The following is a 21222-nucleotide window of genomic DNA, read 5'->3' as shown; positions in this document are numbered from 1 at the left end:
TCGCCACCACACTCTAGCCTGGGCAATAGAGTGAGAATCTGTCTCAAAAAAAATTAACGAATGTATTGTAAGAGATTACATATATTAAACATGATGTGATTCAAGGTTTCATATTTTGTGGATTGCAGTGACCTTGCTAATAGACCTTTCAGAAAGGTAGGCAGCTAGGGAATCTCAGAACCAGGAAAGGAAAAGAGAACATTTGGCCTAGTGCAGTGGCTCACGCCTGTAATCTCAGCACTATGGGAGCCAAGGCGGGTGAATCACTTGAGGTCAGGAGTTCAAGACCAGCCTGGCCAACATGGTGAAACCTTGTCTCTACTAACAATACAAAATTAGCCAGGCTCGGTGGTGGATACCTGTAATCCTAGCTATTAGGGAGGCTGAGGCATGAGAATCGCTTGAACCTGGGAGAGAGAGGCTGTCGTGAGCCAAGACTGTGCCATTGTACTCCAGGCTGGGCAACAGAGTGTGACTGTCTCACAAAAAAATAAGAAAGGATCATTTAAGAACTAGACACTTATGGAGTACTCTGTGAGCATCAGGTAACAAATCAGACCCTGGGGTTATAAAGAAGATCCATCCATTGGGCACGGAGTAGGTAAGGATCTCACCCCTATCAGTGAGAACAGATTTAAAGTTAAAGCTAGACCACCGACTCCCAGAGTTTTCCAAAATCGCAGTGCTCTTTCCATTAGAACAATGCCTCTCAAATGTTGACTGTACTCATAGTAAAAAACACATTCTGCAGCACCACTCAGTATAAACACATGCACTTCTAATGTATTCTATTGAATTCTATTTTATTTCACATTCTTAAAATGTTCATCTTCACATACTAAATTGGTTTTATGGCTCGGAGGTTACAAGATATTGCTCTCAAAATACATTTTTGAAACTTTCTGTAGAATTTCAAGGTCAGAAATAATTCCTAAAAATTATTTTTTGTCACACAATGAATATGTATCCCTCCTCGAAAAGCAGGACACTATCAAATAATCAAATAACCCAGAAAGACATAGCAGCTGTCAGTTGGGGGGTAGGAGGTAACTAAACGTAATCTCCATCAGCTTTCCCTAAAGCCTCCCCAAATAATGCTCAATTTAAGGAAAACTGTTTGCTACATAAAAACAGGTTGGCAGCAAGTCCCCTGGCACCCCAGCTCCCTTCCAGTCAGACTTTGGCCCATGATTCTCATCCTATATAAAAATAAAAATTCTGCAGTTTCTATTAACATAAACATTTTTAAAGTATTTCATGCACAGTCTTTTTTTTTTCTTTTCTTTTTTTTTTTTTTTTTTAATAGAGACAGGGTCTCTGTTGCCCAGATTGGAGTGTAGTGGCATGATCACAGCTCACTGTAACTTCAAACTCCTGGGATTATGTGATTCTCCCACCTCAGCTTCTCAAGTTGTTGAGATTACAGGCATAAGCCACTGTGCCTGGCTGAGACTTTAATTAAATGTGTTTGGATGACAATTCCTTTACTAAAATAAGTAAATGAAAATAAAAATCAACCATTTTAAATAAATAGAATATATTTTGTTTGGTATGAAACCTTTCTCTCAAATTTGCCAATCGTCACTTAAACTCCGGGGTGGGGGTAGTGGGGTACTGATTTATCCTAAATCTAAATAAAGCATGCAGAAGTGGATCATTAGTTAAGCTAGTATCTCTTTTGGTTTGCCCTTGAAATATTAAGACAAAGGCAATATAAAATGTTTCTTCAGCATGAGATATCTGTACAGCACTTCCTACTAAAGAAAATGTAAAAACAGGCTAGGTACGGTGGCTCACGCCTGTAATCCCAGCACTTTGGGAGGCCAACGTGGGCGGATCACAAGGTCAGGAGTTCGAGACCAGCCTGGCCAGCATAGTGAAACTCCCATCTCTACTAAAAATACAAAAATTGGCTGGGTGTGGTGGCACACGCCTGTAGTCTCAGCTACTCAGGAGTCTGAGGCAGGAGAATCGCTTGAACCCGGGAGGTGGAGGTTGCAGTGAGTCGAGACTGCACCATTGCACTCCAGCCTGGGCAACAGAGCAAGACTCCATCTCAAAAAAAAAAAAAAAAAAAAAGGAAAATGTGAAAACAACAATCATTACTACTTTAGTAGCAAGCCAGGGATGAACAAACCCCAGTGTCTTCAGAGTACTTTTTAAAATGTGTAACTTAAAGTCAGAAACAGACCAGAAAATTCCTTTCCCATCTTCTGTGTCTACAGACAGTTCCCCAGCTCTGAGAATGCAAACTAAAGTACAAGAATGTTCATTTATGTTCTTGGGCTTACTGGCCTCACCATTCCCCATCCAAGAAGCATGTATGAATTTAAAGGGCTCATTTTTGTGATGAGTTAAGAGACGGTTTAATAAAACTTTAATAAAACTTCTTGTCTTTTACAAAAGAAATCTGTTTAGAACTAAGGAAAGATTTTTTTAATAAAGATAACATTTAGTTTCTCTAAGAAAAGAAAACCATGCTTACTATATCAGCTTTGTCCAATAGTACTTGCTGTGATGATAGAAGTGTTCTGTATCTGCACTGTCCATACAGTAGCCACTAGCCACCTAGTACTGAGCACTTGAAATGTGGTTGGTGTGACTGAGGAGCTAAATGCTACATCTTATTTCATTTTAATTAATTTAAATCTAAATAGTGACACGCAGCCAGTGGCTACTATATGGGGCTGTGTAGGTTAGATAATCAGCGTAAGTCCTCATCAGCAGAGCTGAATAATTCACTCATATTACACTGAATGTCACAATTTGGAAAAAATATATATATATTCTATACCAATATACCAATATTCAATTTTTAGCTTCTTAATTAGTATTTAAGGTTTCCTCACAAGTGGTTTTACAACAAAGTTTTGGCAATTTTTATTCTAAAACATGAACATACTTAATCTGCTGAGCAGAATTCCTTTGGCAATGTTCAATTTTCCATCTGTGAAACTTGGGCATAGGGAAAAAAGAACTTCACAAGCCCACCCCCCTATTGATGTAAAGGGAAGAAGTGAAATATAGTATCTAAAGAAAGGCTAATATAACCCCTGAGATTATTTTATGGGTACACCTGTTCATCAACCTCTGCTTAGATGTGCTTCTTTAAACTCAGCTGAGGTTTTCAACCAAATTCATTCCTATATTTGTTTGACTTCTTGATTATTTTCTGTTATGATCAGACTATAACCAGGCCCTCTGAAATCAAGTATTCTACCTATAGGAAAACCTTTTAAAATACATATATTAAAACAGTCTATATTTAAATGAGACAAACTGATCAAATTGTCAAAATTCAGTAGCCTGAAGAAGAGCAGATGCTTCAGAGAGACTAAAATATGCAGATCATGCCAAGACCACATTCCAAGCAGGTGGCAAAAGAAATTACACAGTTCCATAGTCAGCAAGGAAGAGACACCCCAAGAAAATATGCTTAAAAATACATGCTTAAAAATGCTATGGCCATAGGATAACTAACTTTGACTTTAAGCAGCGCCACTGCACTCCTAATCTCAAGGTCAATGCCAAATTAATTTTACCTTCCCATCATGCTAACATTTAAATACACTATACACAAGCACAAACATTTCAGTAATTTCATTGTTTAGCAGAATGAACTTCTAGAACACGTTTCTGAAAACACTATAAGCTAATTTAAAACAAGCAAACTTAAGCATACTATACAAGAATAAAGCCACTAGTACCATATAACATATATTTGGGAATGCTCAAACTATACCAAGCCAAGCAACTCTAAGATGGCAGTGCAATTCAGGTAAGAATTCAGCACCATAGACTAGAACTTCATTTTTTCTCTATCACTGCTATTGCTACCACCAAGTAGTAAAAAAGGGCTAGAAGCTCACCTACTATATCCAAAAAGCACTAGAATCTCAACAAGACAGATGACAAGGAAGCAATGCATACACTATCCCAGGGGCTTTAGCTCTTGCATAATAATAAATGGCACTGCTGGAAGGAGAAAAGGTTTCATCTGGGGCAACTGAGAGCACTCAGACATAGCAAGAGTCTGTCAGACTCCACAAAAGCTGTACACTATCAGTCCTTCTCTTGTGTGTGTGGATAAAACGTGCAGGTGCAGCCTGGGTAGGAAAGAGGGAGACAGAATTTCAAATGGAGAATTGCCATACTGCTTGACCCTGGGAGTACCCCTCCTCACTCTGCCAAGCTATGAACTACAGCCTCCACTGACCACAGCATCTGCATGATCTCCAAGGAGCCTGCCTGGTAGAAATTTCTGTGCTAAAAGCCTCCACATCTGACAAGTGCAAAAAACCTCTATGATTTTTTTCATTATCTTAATTCTTAAGGAAAAAAAATCAAATAAATACAATAAACGATACAGAATTTTCACAGCAAGGGCATAAGTTCTCAAAGCATACAAGGTTTACCTCAGAAAATAAACACTTCTCATTTAGTTCTATAAAAGTCCACTTCTGAATAGTGTTACTCTTGCTTCCCCAAATGCAATTTAAAGGCAGAAATCACAATCTATTTAAAGACACTCAGAAGATAAATTAGCTTAACAAAGTTAACTTTATTTTTTATATTTAATACTCTCAGATTTATGAGATAAAATATAGATTCTAGTAAACAAAACATACATAAGAGAAAAGAAAGCCATTTTGCTTGCTCAAAATGGTAACAGTACAATATCACATTAAATGATGAAGAAACTTATTAAACTATCTTAGCACAAATATGGTTCCATCATTTTTCTACATTTCCAAGGGCATCCTCCATGAAATAGATGAAATATCTTACATCTTCATTATATAAGTTCTCGAGTCCTATGCAATGCACTCCTATTCCTCTACCAGAGCTTTTGCAGACCAGTTTTCATCAATGTATGTCAATCACAGTAAAAACATTTTGAAATTTACCAATACACAATTGTGAAATTATACTTCTGAAAACATCAGTCTTCCTGAGATTCTGAAGAGAAACCCAATAGAACTGTTTTCTTTTTATTTTTTTTCAACAGTGAAGACATGAAAGCATCCTCAACCCAAAGTGTAACATATATTTAATCATGGCTCCTGACAAATCTTTTCTTATGCATTAAACAAAAGTGTTCTCACTCTTACCTGTATATCCAGCATACCATCCCCAGGAAGCCACCATTCCTAAAAGCCATTTATACATGATTCCTTCGATATACCAGAACCGCTTACTGTCCAGCACTCGAAGGGGCTGAAGTATAATTACATAGCAGATGTAGGATGGAATAGCAACCAGGTTGTTGACGACCATGAAGGCAAACCTCATCAGTGCTTTCACCAAGAGCCAGCCCAGCCACGGAGCTTCTTCCAAAGTCATAGCCATTCTCACATTGGACTCCGTCCTGTCTTTCTGGGGTGAAAGAAAAATTCACTTAAAAAGGAAAATGCATAAAACATATCTAAACAGTCACCAACATAGAAATTGCCCCCAGCACAAAATAAAAAAGCGAGGGTCGAAGCCTTCCGGGTGTAGGACCTCGGTGATCTCTCAGGGGAAATTCCAGAGGGGGACAGAGAGCTAGGGAGGAGGAGCCGCACAAGGTCAAGGGAGCTGTTCACCGAGGCACGGAGTATGTCACAATATATTTAGCAAATGGTAACACAATTCCCATTCAGTAATTGGTGACCGTCCCCGCGCTGTGTCTCACTGCGGTCGTCTATTGGACTTAGAAAAATAGATCCACTCGCTTCAGACACCCTCAGGATATCCAAACTGAAGACACGAGTGACATGACCGAAACAGAGTCCTCTCGATCAGATTTCCCAAATACTGAGGACCTGGGTCTCCTCACCACCACCATTCCTGCACACTGATGCAGTCCTTTAAAAGGTCTCTGGCTCTAGCGAAGAGTTACCCTCAAAATTCTCATTTGTAGCAATAGGGTTTTTGTTTTCCTTTTTTTTTTTTTTTTTTAAAGAAAAAAATGGGGGGGGGGCCTAGAAAAAAAGCTTAAAAGGTGAGAGGAAGAAAGTAGGGGGTTATAAGGCGAAAAAGAGGAAGGACAGGAGTAGGGGGAGGGGAGCAAAAGCCAGAAAGAGGTAAAAGCCAAGGAACTGGGGATGAAGAGAATGAGATCTCCGACCAGAGGGCAGGGAAGCGAGGGATGATGAAAGGAGCAGAGAAGAGGCGACCGCAGCGCCGGGGGCCGGTGGAGCCTGCAGCGGTTTCCGCGGATGTGGAAGGGTCGTGGCGGCGGGCGCGGCCCGCGCGCTGGGCTCACCTCGGCGGGCGCGGACGGCGGGCGGCTGCGGAGCGCGGGGGCGGGTGTCCCCCGCCGAGGGGTCGCGGTCATGGACGCGGCGGCGACCCAGGCGGCCCGAGGCGCGGCGCGAGCGGGCGCGCTGGCGCCCTACTCCCCTCGCGACTGCCTGCGGACAGAGGGACGGCGGGGACTCAGAGGCCGGACCTGTCACCGGGGCGGGTCCCGGGGAGGCGGGCGGATGCCCCGCGCCCCCGCCTCCTCCCCGGGGCCTACCGCGCCCTCGTCCCTCAGGCCGCTGCCGCCTGCCCGGGCCACGCGACGGCGACACCCCTTTTCCCGCCCCCAGCGCCTCCCCTGGCCCGGCTCCGCTGCCGCTCCGGGGCCTGCGACCGCCGAGCCGGGGGTTACCTCGGGCTGGCCGGGCCCCGGCCGGGGCTTTGGGAGTCAGAGGAGCCGGAAGAATGCATGGCCGGCAGCGGAGCCGGCGGAAGAAGGCGGCGGCGGGGCCCTGCCCCGCTCCGGCTGTGGCGCGGCCCGCGGCCGTTCCCCGGTGGCGCCGAGACTCGGTTCCCAAGGGCCCGGCCGCGTTCGCCGGGACTGGCGGGGAGGGGCGGCGGGAGGAAGCGGCGGGAGTCGGGACTGCGGCGGAGCCGCCCCCACAGCGCCCTCTAAGGAAAGCGCGGCCGCCGCTGCCTGGCCCGCTTGCCTCGCCTGGCCCGCGCCCCCTACCCCTTCGCCAGGGAGTCGGGGCCCTCGGGGCTACCTGGACGCTCGGCCAGGACCTCAATGAGTCCAGAACATACTGAGGGAAGGGGCCGCTCGGAAAGGTCTGGGAATGAACACCCATCCTCACACTCCAGGAGTGCCTTGGTTTCAGTTGAGAGCCCCCTTTCAGCCAACACGGCCGCGTTTTATTGTTAGGGCTCTCTTCTCTGCCCAAACTAGGAACCTGTCTCCTTGAAGACTAAATGTCTTCTTGATCATTCTTAATGAAACCCAGTTGCACTCATGGCTTTTCTTCTTAACCTCTTCAGAGTATTATTGTCTAGAGTTTCAAATTCATTCTTTTTAGGGTCAAAAGTCTTGTTTCAGGAAAGCACCTGCAACATTAATGGCAATTCCACTTTCCCATTCATCGCCCCCCCCCCCATCACCCCACCAAGAAATTCAGTGGGAATGAATAGCCAACACAGAGAAACTGAAATCTGGCTAGTCAAGAAGGAAAAAACAGCCAAGTGCCTAGCATTAAGTAAGTACTCACCCGCCCCCCGCCCCACCAATAAAAAAGAAAAACCTAAACCACAAAAAACGGTGGACATGGGAACTCCTTGGCAGACCCCGTCACTTGGGATACTACAGCTGCATTCTGGTTCAAAGGCTGGACCACCCGAAAGAAAATAGAGAAATAGTCCATGGACCTACCCCTTGAACATTCTTAAATGATCTGCCTAAATTTCAGTTTTTAAAAACCCTGTTTATAAAACCTTATGTCCCTTAAGCACATTTGTAAATGGAGGGGATAGGGGCAGGCAGATTTTACACTCCTTAGGGAACTGCCATATTTGAATCAGAATGCCACGTATTCTGCCTGCTTTGAAAATGTTCATCACAGAGTTTGCTGTGGACTCTCAACTTTCTCTAATTTCAGTTCCTCTTAGGTCCACAGGTGAAGGAAAGATACGCCCCATTCTATTCCTTGCATTCTCTATTGACAAGGTAGTAAGATCTTTAAATAAATCTCATGAGAGAGATAATGTGTATACTTTATTGTTAAAAATATGTCATTATATTCTTAAGTAAGATAGGTGAGGCACATATTTATTTCCAGAATCAAGAATAAACTCTAAGGATTCCATCTGGTCCATCCCATTCAGTTTTCCCACATGCTGCATAAACGTTGGCTGACACCTGGAGAGAGATAACCTACAATGGGATTTACACGTGATTCCTGGATCAGGGACCATCTGCCAGAGGACCAGACACAGCAGCACTTGATGAAATGCAATTAGTACCAAGCCCAGAATTCATTTTCAGGCTCAGAAAAGAGCCAGAGGTTGGGCAGGACCTCTGGCTCTTTAGTGTACAAAAACAACACTTGAAGTGTCTACCAAAGAGACAGATTGTTAGGCATCATACCAGAACATTTGAATAATTCAGGTCCACTGGACCTGAGAACCTGCTTTTTGAAAAGTATCATAGGTGATTCTGATGCAAGTAGTATGCAGACCTTGCTTTAAGAAGGCCTGACCTAGAGGTGTTCTGAGATGATCCCATTCTTTTCTAGACCCTTAATAATTTTAAATCATTTGATCATATGTATTCTCATGTGTGTTACTCAGCTAGAGCTGCCATAACAAAATACTGCAAACTGGGTAGTTTAAACAACAGAAGCTTATTTTCTCGAAGTTCTGAAAGCCAAAGTCAGAGATCAAAGTGTGGGGAGGTCTGGTTTCTTCTGAGGCCTATCCCCTCGGCTTGCTAATCACCATCTCTCATTGGATGTTCGCAGCAGAATTCTGCCATTTCAGTATCTCCTCATGAAAGGAATAGGGAACACCTAATCTCCTTGATCTTTTCAGATGTCCTTCTATTAACTGCTTCTAACCTCGTTAGACTTTTCTTGAAGCTCAACAAACAGTACAACACATTATGTTCCAGGTATAGATATGCCCTGGTTTTGTGCCAAAGGTGTAGGAGAGGGGTTATCTTCTTAACTTTCTGACCACTGTATCACAGTTTCAAGATAATTCAGCTCCTATCCTTATCTATTGATAAGAAACTGTTAGAGCTGACTTAAGGGAACAATTTCAGATGATGCTTGCATTTATTTCTCACATTTCGAAGTTCATTTTAGTTAGTTGTACCTTCCTCTTGCCTATACTACAACTTTTTTGCCCGGCCTCCTTTCAACTACTTAGGAAGCCTCCTGAGATTCTTCCATAGTCTATTTTATTGCACCATCGACAGAGAGATGTATGAATGCTCTGAATGAGTGTAACAGGAAGGTTGGAACAGCCAGTTCTCCAGGGTAGACTGTTCTGTGGAAAACAAGGATCTTCTTCAATGACTAGTTAGCTTCTAGTCCCCTATCCTACTACTTTAGAGCCATCTTTATCAAAACACAAACGTGAAGCCAACAAGTTCAACACCTTCATGTACACCCCAATAGAGAAAAGAGGGAAACAAACAGACCCCACCTTATAGCCACAGATGTTATTGTTTCTGTTTCAAAAGCCCACATTTGAACCACCAGAGAATGGTCCTTTGAAAGACAAAGAGAATTTCTTACATTTCTTGGAATCGCTGGTCATTTTCACATCTAACCACAATACCTTAGCAATCTAGCCACAATACCTTAGAAGGTTTAATTCCACCCATCTGGTCCACGTACACACAACAAATTAGGTTATAACCAGGGAGAGGTTCCCTTGGGCAGAAGAGTACCCCCTGGGCCCTGTCTTTTTCCTAGTGGCAATTATAAAAACATTTTTACCTACCTGTATTGGTTTCTGTACTAAAGCTCCAATGAACTATTTCCTGTCTAGGGAGAAACCTACCAGCAATAACCTTCAATGACTTGGCACAGGCCCCCAACATTACTAGGAAACAGTTGCAAGCTTGAAATCAGCAGCCCGAGAGAGTCATGCATTCTGACTGTTGTCAGCTTTAACTTCAAACAAAAAATGGAAATATATGTGGATGTTCTCTTCTGTATTCACGTCAATAATTATTTTTATATAAAATGCTCCAGGGCTTATAACCTTAAAATTTTTTTAGACAGGGTGAGCCAAATCATCCACACTTGGCCGAGTGTGGTGGCTCACTCCTGTAATCCCAACACTTTGGGAGGCTGAGGCAGGCAGATCACTTGAGGTCAGGCGTTCAAGACCAGCCTGGCCGACATGGTGAAACCCTGTCTCTACTAAAAATACAAAAATTAGCTGGGTGTGGTGGCGCCCGCCTGTAAATCCAGCTACTCGGGAGGCTCTACCTACTCCCTGATGATCTGATATATCAGAGGTTAACAAGACATTCAGGGTTGATAGTGGTGTTTAATGTTTCCTCTAAACCCTATAGTTGTCCTTACCTGGGTTAAATTCCCCCCTCTTATCCAGGCCTTCTGTAGCATAGCTTGGCTCTTTCCATGCTTCTCATCACATCAGCTTAAATCATAAGGGATATGAGCAGAACTTTTCACTCCGTACCTACTCCAACGGTATGTTTAAGATTAATTTATCATTTTGGGGCTAAGCCCATTGGCTAATACTCTGTTGTAATGAAAGTCATGCCACTTTGCGTTTCTCTAGCGCTTTTCAGTTGACGAAGTTCTTTCACACACACACACACACACACACACAATCTTGTTAGATGCTATCAATAACCCCCTTAAGTAAGAAGGTACTTATTGGTTAAAAGAAATAAGAATAAGGTTAAGGAAAGAATTTCTTTACAAGTGATTTTCTCTTGAAATCTCTTCAAGAAATATTTTATGAAACACAATTTCAAACCTTTTGTTTCTCTTAAATTTTATCTTCAAAGCATAAGCTGAAGTAGAGATCTGAATTGTTTGGAACCAGCTGCTGGCAAGCCTACAGCCATGAGAAATTGCAAAGTGGAGCAGGGGAGGTTCTCCTGCTCTAAGTGCTAAGAATCAAACAAAGCTATGGGCAAAAGAGTGATGCTAAAATGCTGCAGCTTAAAGTATGGGATTTAAAAAAATTTAGAACCATTCAAGTTATATTAATACATTGTTTAATTTCTTAAGTTTTGGTAGTTTCGGTTACTCCATGTTATGCTGAATTGAATGACATTATTTCAAAAAGCTGCCTACTCATAAACAGGTCTAATCATAAAAATCATCTAGGGTTCTTTTAAACTCAGATATCAGTGTATATGCAGATCTGCTAGAGAGTTTGTTAAAATGCAGATTCTGGGGTCCCATCTCAGAGATTCTGATCCCATAGGTCTGGAGTGGGACTCAGGGATCTTTTGCTTTAAAATGCATCTTCGTGTGATCTGGGGCAGATAATCTGAGGATCTTTACAGCCTTGCTATTTACATCTGCCAACACTGGCATCACCTTGGATATTTTATTTTATTTTTTATTTATTTATTTATATTTATGTTTATTTATTTATTGAGACAGGGTTTCACTTTGTTATCCAGTGGTGTACTGAAGTACTGTGGTGTGATCTCGGTTTACTGCAACCTCTGCCTCCTGGGCTCAGGTGATACTCTCACCTCAGCCTCCCAAGTATCTGGGACAAAAGACACACACACCACCATGCCTGGCTAATTTGTGTGTGTTTTTTTTTTTTTTTTTTTTTTTGGTAGAGGCAGGGTTTTGCTATGTTGCCCAAGCAGATCTCAAACTCTTGACCTCAAGCGATCTTCCTGCCTTGGCCTCCCAAAGTGCTGGGATTACAGGCAGGAGCCACTGCACCCAGCCCCACCTAGAATATTTTAGAAATACAGAATCTCAGGCTCCACCCTGGATCTCCTGAATCAGAATCTGCATTTTAATACGATTCCTAGGTGATCTGTATGCATATAAAGTTTGAGAAGTAGTGCCTTACAGTACAGCAAATACCACCACATCAATTCAGAAATTGAAACCAAGTGAGAGCTCTAAGTGGATAACCTGGAGAAATGGGGGCTTTCAATATGTACTTAATGGTTGAGTGTGGTGGCTCACACCTGTAATCCCAGCACTTTGAGAGGCCAAGACAGAGAAGATCACTTGAGGCCAAGAGTTTGAGAACAGCCTGAGCAACATAGGGAAATCCTGTCTCTACAGAAAATTAGCTGGGCATGGTGACATGCACCTGTAGTCCCAGATACTGGGGAGGCTGAAGCAGGAGGATTGTTTGAGCCTAGGAGTTTGAGGTTGTGATGAGCCGTGATTGCGCTACTGCGCTTCAGCCTGGGCGACAGAGAGAGATCCTGTCTCCAAAAACAATAAAACAAAACCAAATATGTTCTTAATAAATATTCATTAGGTGCATATATTTTCACAAGAGATGGGGAGAGAGACTACAGAAGTCCCCTGGTGTAAATTAACCCTGAAAAATCCTGAATAAAGCAGTGGTCCACATGAGAATTAAAGGAGTTAAGTAATGCTATTTTATACATTAATCAGTAAGTATTTACTAGGTGTTTGCTATGTACCCAGAACTTTGCTTCTTCCATTCTATTTGGGGGACAGAAAGCTAATATAGAGGAAACTTTTAATGAGCTAATCAGTAAAGTGTGGGTAGAATTTATGTAGGTTGACAGGAAGCCCTCCCAAGTAGGAGAAAAAGCAAGGAGAGTAAAATCGAAAATGAGTTTGATATGTCTAGGAAACAGAGAGGTTAGTGGCCCATTGTGGCAATGGTTTAAAGTGAGTGAGAGGTGGAAAACTAGAATATTACGTAGAATGAAACTAAATTGTAGATAATTTTGAAAGTCCTAAGTAGAACTTGCTCTAGCGTGTGTTTTGCAGATGCTGTTATTTCCCCCAATATCCGTTCTTTCTTTCTTCCTTATAAGACGATTTCTTTTTTAAGTTCAGCCAATGGACAACAAAAGCATGGACTACATTTCCCAGAATCTTTTGCAGTAAGGTCTGATCATATGACTGTAATCTGGCCAATGAAATATAAACAGAAGTGTCAGCTGTGACTTCTCTAAGGTATCCTTAGAGGATGAGGGGCACATCTTCCTTTTTCCTGTTAACTAAATAGGGATTAGGAAACTGGAGCCCAGGTAGCCATTTTGGACCTAAGATGGAAGTCACAAGCTAGGGAGAGCAAACAACACATGTGTAGATCCCTGATGATCAGGTCATCCTAACCCTGGACTGCTTTCCTCTGGTCTCTTTGACAGAAGAGACCAGAGGGAAACCATGAGAGAGATGTAATTTTCTATCTTGCATAAGCCACTATTGTACTTTGGACTTTCTTGTCATGTATAGCCAAGCCTAATTATAACTAATAAAACATGCAATTGAAAGACAAAAATGTAAGGGTTTATGCATCAGGTACCATTCTGGTTGCATCTCTTACAAACTCCAAGTGGTAATGGATTAGTTACCTAATCTCTCTAAGCCTTTGTCTCCTCTCGTGTAAAACAGGAAGAATGTCCCTCAAGGGTAATTGTGAGGTGCAAATTATATTAAATATATTAAATATTTAGCACAGTGCTAGTGCATAGAATACTCTTAATAAATATATACCTTTTCTAAGTATATACAGGGGCACATCAGCAGACCAATATGGGACACAGTGATATCCGTGGAAATCCACATCTAGAAGGATATCCACATCTAGAAGATTACCATGACACTAGTGGGTATTATGATTTGGAAAGTGAATAGATTAGAAGTGGGGAAATGCCTCAGAAATCTCAAGTCTGGCCTGTGGCATTAGCAGTGGAACTGAAGTCGATATTTATTGAACCCCTTTTTATATGTGCCAGGCACATTCTAGGAGTCAAATCCACAGTGATAAACAAAACACACTTGGTTCTTACGCTCAAAGAGTTTACATACAGGCTGGTATGGGAGTCAGACATAAAACTACTAATGGAAAATTATAGAATGACAAACTAAGGTACATGACCTGAGGGAAAGGAACAAAATATTCTGAGAGCTTGTATTACAGGAACCTAATGTAGTGAAGCACAATTAAGCTGGGATATGAAGGATGAACCTGAGTTAACTAAGAGAGGCAGAAAGTACATCCTCTGAAGGGAAATGAAGGGCAAAGTTCATGTGGTGAAAAAGATCACAATGAATTCTCAAAATTAAGATAAAACCAGTGCACCCACAATGGTGAGTCCAAGGGGAGCCTAGTCTGAGATGAGCTGGAGAGGTAGGCAAGAGATACACTCTATGGGGCCTCGCAGACCATCATAAAGGGTTTTATTCCAAGGATGACTGGAAGGTGCTGGCAGGTTTTGAGCAGAATCCTAGGGTGCCCAACCATCCCAGTTTGCCTAGGACTGAGGGATGTGAGACTTTCAGTGCTAAAATTGGAGCAGCCCCAGGCAAACCAAGGGATTGGTCACCCTCATAGTTGTATGATCTGATTTTTTCTGTAGGAAGGAAGAAGTGCAATTGATAAGACAGTTAGGAGATTACTGCAGTATCCAGACAAGAGAGGATGGTAATTTGGGCTAGGGTGATGATGGTGGAGTTGAGGAAAAAAGGATGGGCTTGAGAGAAATTTAGAGGTAAAATTGGCAGGACATAGTGAGAGATGGAAATGCTACTTCTAAGACTGCATGGATTAATTCAAATACAAGAGTGAAATCTAGATTCAAATTCTACATAGGACTACTCTAATTTATATACTCTTGAGCACTAAAATACTGGGGTCTATGTAAGAGGATTTTGCCTTATCCAAAGTACAAGCGTACCTCTGAGATCATGCAATTTTGGTTCCACACCACTGCAATAAAGCGAGTGATAAAATATTTTTTGTTCTCAGTGCATATAACAGTTATGTTTACATTATGCTGGAGTCTATTAAGTGTAAAGTAGCATTATGTCTTAAAGAAATACAAACCTTAATTTAAAAATACTTTATTGTTGAAAAATGCTAAGAGTTATGAGTCCTCAGTAAGTTGTAATTTTTTGCTGGTGAACGGTCTTGCCTCCATGTTGAATGGCTACTGGTTGATCACAGTGAGGGTTGCTGGAGGTTGAGGTGCTGTGGCAATTTCTTAAAATAAGACAACTATGGGCCAGGCGCCGTGGCTCACACCTGTAATCCCAGCACTTTGGGAGGCTGAGGTGGGTGGATCACGAGGTCAGGAGTTCAAGACCAGGCTGGCCAAGATGGTGAAACGCCGTCTCTACTAAAAATACAAAGAAATTAGCTGGGCGTGGTGGCATGCACCTGTAATCCCAGCTACTCCGGAGGCTGAGGCAGAGAATTGCTTAAACCTGGAGGGGCAGAGGTTGCAATGAGCCAAGATCGCGCCACTGCACTCCAGCCTGGGCAACAGAGCGAGACTCCGTCTCAAAAAAAAAAAAAAAGGCCACTATGAATTTTGCAGCATTGATTGACTCTTCCTTTCATGAAAGATTTCCCTGTAGTATGCTATGCTGTTAAATAGCATTTTACTCACAGTGGAACTTCTTTAAAAATTGGAGTCAGTTCTCTCAAACCCTGACACTGCCTTATCAACTAAGTTATGTAATATTCTAAATCCTTTGTTGTCATCTTGACAATGTTCTCAGCATCTTCACCAGGAGTAGATTTCATCTCAAATAATTACTTTCTTTGCTCATCCATAAGAAGCAATTCCTCATCCATTCAAGTTTGATCATGAGATTGTGACAATTCAGTCACATCTTCAGGCTAGTTCCCTTGCTATTTCTACCATGTCTGCAATGACTTCCTCTACTGAAGATTTAAATCCCTCGAAGTCATCCATGAGGGTTGGAGTCAGCTTCTTCCAAACTCCTGCGAATGTGGATATTTTGACCTCCTCCCATGAATCACATTCGTAATGGCATGCAGAATGGTGAATCCTTCCCAGACGATTTTCAATTTACTTTGCCCTAATCCAATCCATCAGAGGAATCACTATCCATAGTAGATAGAGCCTTATGAAATTTATTTCTCTCCAATAATAGCATGTGAAAGTCAAAATTACTCCATGATCCATGGGCTGCGGAATGGATACTTTGTTAGCAGGCAAGAAAACAACATTAATCTTCTTGTACCTCTCCATCAGAGCTCTTGGATGTTCAGGTGCATTGTAAATGAACATTTTGAAATGATTTTTTTTTTTCTGAGTAGTAAATCTCAACAGTGGGCTTAAAATATTTAGTAAGCTATGTTATAAATACATGCATTGTCATCCGCACTTAGTTGTCCCATTGAGCACAGAAAGAGTCAATTTAGCGTAATTCTTAAGGGCTAGAATTTTCAGAATGGTAAATGAGCATTGGCCTCTGCCAAGTCATCAGTTACATTAGTCTCTAACAAGAGCCTTAGCCAGTTTTTGAAGCTTTGAAGTCAGGCATTGACTTCTCTCTAGCTGTGAAAGTTCTAGACGGCATCTCCTCCCAATATGAAATTATTCTGTCTACATTTAAAATCTAGGGTGTAGTGTAGCCCCCTTCACCAATCATCCTAGCTAGATCTTCTGGATAACTTGCTGCAGTTTCTGCATCAGCACTTGCTGCTTCACTTTGCACTTTATGTTATGGAAATGGCTTCTTTCCTTAAACCTCATGAACCAACCTCTACTAGCTTCCAACTTTTCTTTTGCAGCTTCCTCATCTGTCTCAGCCTTCATTGAATTAAAGAGTTAGGGCCTTGCTCTGAATTAGACTTTAGCTTAAGTAAATGTTGTGGCTAATTTGATCTATCTAGGCCACTAAAACTTTCTCCCTATCTGCAGTAAGGCTGTTTTGCTTTCTTATTCATGTGTTCACTACAGTAGCACTTTTAATTTCCTTCAATAACTTTTTCTATGCAGTCACAACCTGGGTAACTGGTGCAAAAGGCCTAGTTTTTGGCCTGTCTTGGCTTTCAATCTGCCTTCCTCACTAAGCTTCATTATGTCTAGCTTTTGATTTAAAGTGAAAAATGCAACTCTTCCTTTCACTTTCACTTAGAGGCCATTGTAGGTTATTGGTCTAATTTCAATATTGTTGTGCCTCAAGGAATAGGGAGTCTCAAGGAGAGGAAGAAAGATGTGAATGGCCAGTTGGTGGAATGAAGAGAACACACATGTTTATCGATTAAGTTCACCTACCCTCTATGGACAAGGTTCCTGGAACCCCAAAACAATTATAATAGTAACATCAAAGATCACTGATCACAGATTACTATTACAGATATAATAATAATGAAAAAGTTGAAAATATTGTGAGGATTCCCAAAATGTGAGACAGAGACAAGAAGTGATCACATGTTGTTGGAAAAACGGCACTGTTAGACTTGCTCAACACAGCGTTGCCACAAACCTTCAATTTGTAAAGACTTGATCAACACAGTGTTGCCACAAACCTTCAATTTGTAAAAAGCACAGTATCTGCAAAGCACAATAAAGTGAAGTGCAATAAAACGAAGTATGCTCGAATAAACTATCTGGTCTGAGCCTTAGTTTCCAAAATCAAAGGCTATAAAGAAAAGTTATGTCTCTTTAACTTGCTGCCTTTAGGCATTTCAACCACCTCAGATCAATGTGTTCCCCAAGGAAAATGATCTTCTTTATAGCCTAACAACCACACCTAACCCCACACAGATTCGCTATAAATGAAGCCAAGAAAATCTTTCACCTAGATATGCTCTAAAATGTTTTTTCCTCCTGCTAGTAAGTGTTCCAGTTGTTTCCATGAGCTACTAATCTAGGTTTTATTGGTATGAGAACTGTGCTTCTGGACGCACTTGCAAATATTCATTTGTTCTATCAGATTTCTAAACTCATGCACTAAACATAGTGAAGGAAATTATTGTTTACTTATGGTTATCATTGTGGTTTTGTAATAGCTTTAACATTCTTTGAATATGTTTTACCTTTTTAATCGGTATAATGAACAGCATATATGAGGGGACTGCAAAAAGTTCATAGAAAAATGGAATTAAAAGATAGAAATGAAACATACAAACTCTATTTCTCAACATAAGCTCCATCACATTCAAGACACTTTTATCAGTGATGATACCAGCCATTTCGTCCACCTCTAAAGCACTGAGGGTCCTGGGAACTTAACCATGTCAATGCGGTCTTTTTACATTATTAACTGAAGAAAATGGGTGCCCTAAGATTGTTAAAGATTAGGAAACAAAAACAAGTCAGAAGGAGCCAAATCAGGACTGTAAGGTGGATGTCTAAAGATTTCCCATCAAAACTCTCACAAAATTGCCCATGTTTGATGAATGGAATGAGCGGAAGCATTGTTGTGGTAGAGAAGTACTCTCTGGTGAAGCTTTCCCAGGCATTTTTCTACTAAAGCTTTAGCTATCTCTAAACATTCTCATAATAAATAAACGTTGTCATTCTTTTGGCCCCCCAGGAAGTCAACAAGCAAAATGCATTGAGGATCCCAGGAAACTGTTGCCATGACCTTTACTCTTTTTTTTTTTTTTTTTTTTTTTTTTTGAGATTGAGTCTCACTGTGTAGCCCAGGCTGGAGTACAGTGGGGCAATCTCGGCTCACTGCAACCTCCACCTCCCAGGTTCAAGCAATTCTTTGCCTCAACCTCCCGAGTAGCTGGGATTACAGGCACCTGCCACCATGCCTAGCTAATTTTTTTTTTTTTTTTTTTTAATGGAGACAGGGGTTTCACCACCTTGGCCAGGCTGGTCTTGAACTCCTGACTTCGTGATCCACCTACCTCAGCCCCACAAAGTACTGGGATTACAGGCGTGAGCCACCGTGTCCGGCCTGACCTTTACTCTTGACTAATCTGCTCTTGCCTTGACTGGACCACTTTAACCTCTTAGCAGCCATTGCTTTGATTGTGCTTTGTCTTCAAGGTCATACTAGTAAAGCCATGTTTCATCTCCGGTTACAATTTTTCAAAGAAATCCTTCAGGATATTGATCCCACTTATTTAAAATTTCCATCTAAAGCTCTGCTCTTGTCTGCAGCTGATCTGAGCACAACAGTTTTGGCACCCATTGAGTGAAAAGTTTGCTCAACTTTAATTTTTTTTTTTTTTTTGATGGAGTCCTGCTCTGTCACCCAGGCTGGAGTACAGTGGTGTGATCTTGGCTCACTGCAACCTCTGCCTCCCAGGTTCCAGCAATTCTCCTGTCTCAGCCTCCCCAGTAGCTGGGACTACAGGCACATACCACCATGCCCGGCTACTTTTTGTATTTTTAGTAGAGACGGAATTTCGCCATATTGATCAGGCTGGTCTCAAACTCCTGACCTCAGGTGATCCACCCACCTTGGCCTCCCAGAGTATGGGATTATAATCATGAGCCACCACACCTGGCCATCTTTAATTTTTCAGCCAGAATTATGTAAGCCAGACCAGTTGCGATGTCTATGGTGTTGGCTATTGTTTGTGCTGTTAATCATCGGTCCTTTTCAATTACAGCGTGAACAAGATTATTTTTTCCTTGAAAGTTGACATGGATGGTCTGCCACTGTGGGCTTTGTCTTCAACATCGTCTCAACGCTTCTTTTTCATAACATGAGCTATCCACTTGTAAATTGCTGATTTCTTTGGGGCATTGTCACCATAAACTTTTGATAAGGCATCAATGATTTCAACATTCTTCCACTCAAGCTTCACCATAAATTTGATGTTCCCTTTTGCTTCATTTTAGCAGAATGTGCTCCACTAGGGGCTCTCTTCAAACTGATTTTTTTGTTTTCATTTTTTCACTGGGATTTTGAGAAAATCAAACTGATGTGTTAGCCTTCTTAGTGCCTCAAATTCGATCCTGTTCAGGCACAAACAAGTTAATACAAGTTTGTTTCAGTGAAAAAAAGGTTTGAAATACATGCATAGTTTTTCATAATATGCATTTTTCGTGAACTTTTGGAAGACCTTTTGAATACTTTTTTAATTGCAGCACTCTTTTTTGCACCATAAAACTAATTAGTGGCTTTACCATTAAGAGGTTGAGCCAAGCAAACAATAATAAAAAAGCTTTGTATAGAATAAAAATTTACACTTAAATTACTTTTTTGCTTTCTTTTTTCTCCATTTATATTTATTTAATCTATATTTAATTTAATATATTTAATCTGTAATAAGCCCACAGGAGTACTTCTTTGCACTGTTTACATCAATGAAATACATATATGTTTTCTTTGCAACATAATAATTAGCACATCTTAATGTTATTATGTATTACTACAAAATAGCCCAATTTCATCCTGCAGCATTTAGTCACTTTAGCTTGAATTAACTTTATTGTAAAAGACATGAAAAATAATATGAATGAAATTATTCTGAAAATCTTATGATTGTGACCAGTATACATTTAGATTACTTGCATATTTGACAAGGGCAGATATGTTTCTCTCACTTTTAAAAGGTGGTGATAAATCCAACCTCCAGCTCTGGCATAATTGATTAAGTCAAAAAGCTAAAAGGATGCCCCACCATCTAGGGGCTCCAAAGAAATTTAGGAATTATATAGCATCCACTCTCAGGGTCACCTTGGGCCTAGTCACCACCCAGAACTGCTTTGATTATGAAATCTTAAGCTCCATTATTCAGGCCTCTGACCACAGACTCCTGGTCTTCTATTTCTCACTCCCTCACTGCTGCTACCTTAAACACCCCACTCTTCTTTCTCCCACTCCCTATCTCTCCCCTGGGCTTTTATTACCTCACTTGTTACTTTAATAACTCGCTATTTCCTTTAACTTACCTGTTCCCTAGTCTATTTTTTTTGAGACAGAGTCTTGTTCTGTTGCCCAGGTTGGAGTGCAGTGCCATGATCTCAGCTTACTGCAACCTCTGCCTCCTGGATTCAAGAGATTCTCCTGCCTCAGCCTCCTGAGTAACTGGCATTACAGGCGCCCACCACCACACCCGGCTAACTTTTTGTATTTTTAGTAGAGATGGGGTTTCAACATGTTGGCCAGGCTGGTCTCAAACTCCTGATCTCAAATGATCCACCCATCTCAGTCTCCTAAAGTGCTGGGATTACAGGCGTGAACCACTGCACCCAGTCTCCCCTAGTCTTTATATTACACTTGCCCTACAATATGAGGGATGGCCCTGAATCCATTTTCTTTTTTTGTCATACTCGTATAGGGGATGTTGGGCTCAGTTGAAAAAAATCACACAACTCTGTACAGAAGGGCAACACAATACAATATGGCTTCCAAACTCGATTAGGCCCTGAGTGACTTGGAAAGCCTTTTATAGCTCCTTGATCAGCTTCCCATCCTATTTGTTTCATTTCAAATACAATGTCTTCTTTACTTTAAACTTCAATCTAAATTTTCTCCCCTCAGTCTCAACAAAAGGACTTGTCTTCTGACCCCCAACTGGAAAGCTGTTTTCAACCATCTTTAT

At 41.4% G+C, this 21222-nt stretch overlaps 1 protein-coding gene across 4 annotated transcripts in view; it reads right to left on the bottom strand.

Moving 5' to 3' along the window:
- The window catches only part of LPGAT1 (lysophosphatidylglycerol acyltransferase 1), a 93651-nt gene extending 86755 nt beyond the window's left edge, over nucleotides 1–6896 (bottom strand). Inside the window, exons 1-3 of one of the 4 annotated variants that reach the window (XM_030935634.1) lie at nucleotides 6638–6896; nucleotides 6248–6395; nucleotides 5112–5376 (exon numbers count right to left, since the gene is read on the bottom strand). In XM_030935634.1, coding sequence (XP_030791494.1) covers nucleotides 5112–5376; nucleotides 6248–6319 — 337 coding nt within the window. In that variant the 5' untranslated portion in view covers nucleotides 6320–6395; nucleotides 6638–6896. Of the gene's footprint in view, nucleotides 1–5111; nucleotides 5377–6247; nucleotides 6494–6637 lie in introns of those variants that run through there. The other 3 variants (XM_030935635.1, XM_030935637.1, XM_030935638.1) reach the window with 3 other exon arrangements.
- Between the last annotated feature and the right edge of the window lie 14326 nt (nucleotides 6897–21222).

The sequence above is a fragment of the Rhinopithecus roxellana genome, chromosome 8, assembly GCF_007565055.1.
Source record: "Rhinopithecus roxellana isolate Shanxi Qingling chromosome 8, ASM756505v1, whole genome shotgun sequence".
NCBI classification, from domain to species: domain Eukaryota; kingdom Metazoa; phylum Chordata; class Mammalia; order Primates; family Cercopithecidae; genus Rhinopithecus; species Rhinopithecus roxellana.
This window is presented reverse-complemented; position numbering and strand designations above follow the sequence as displayed.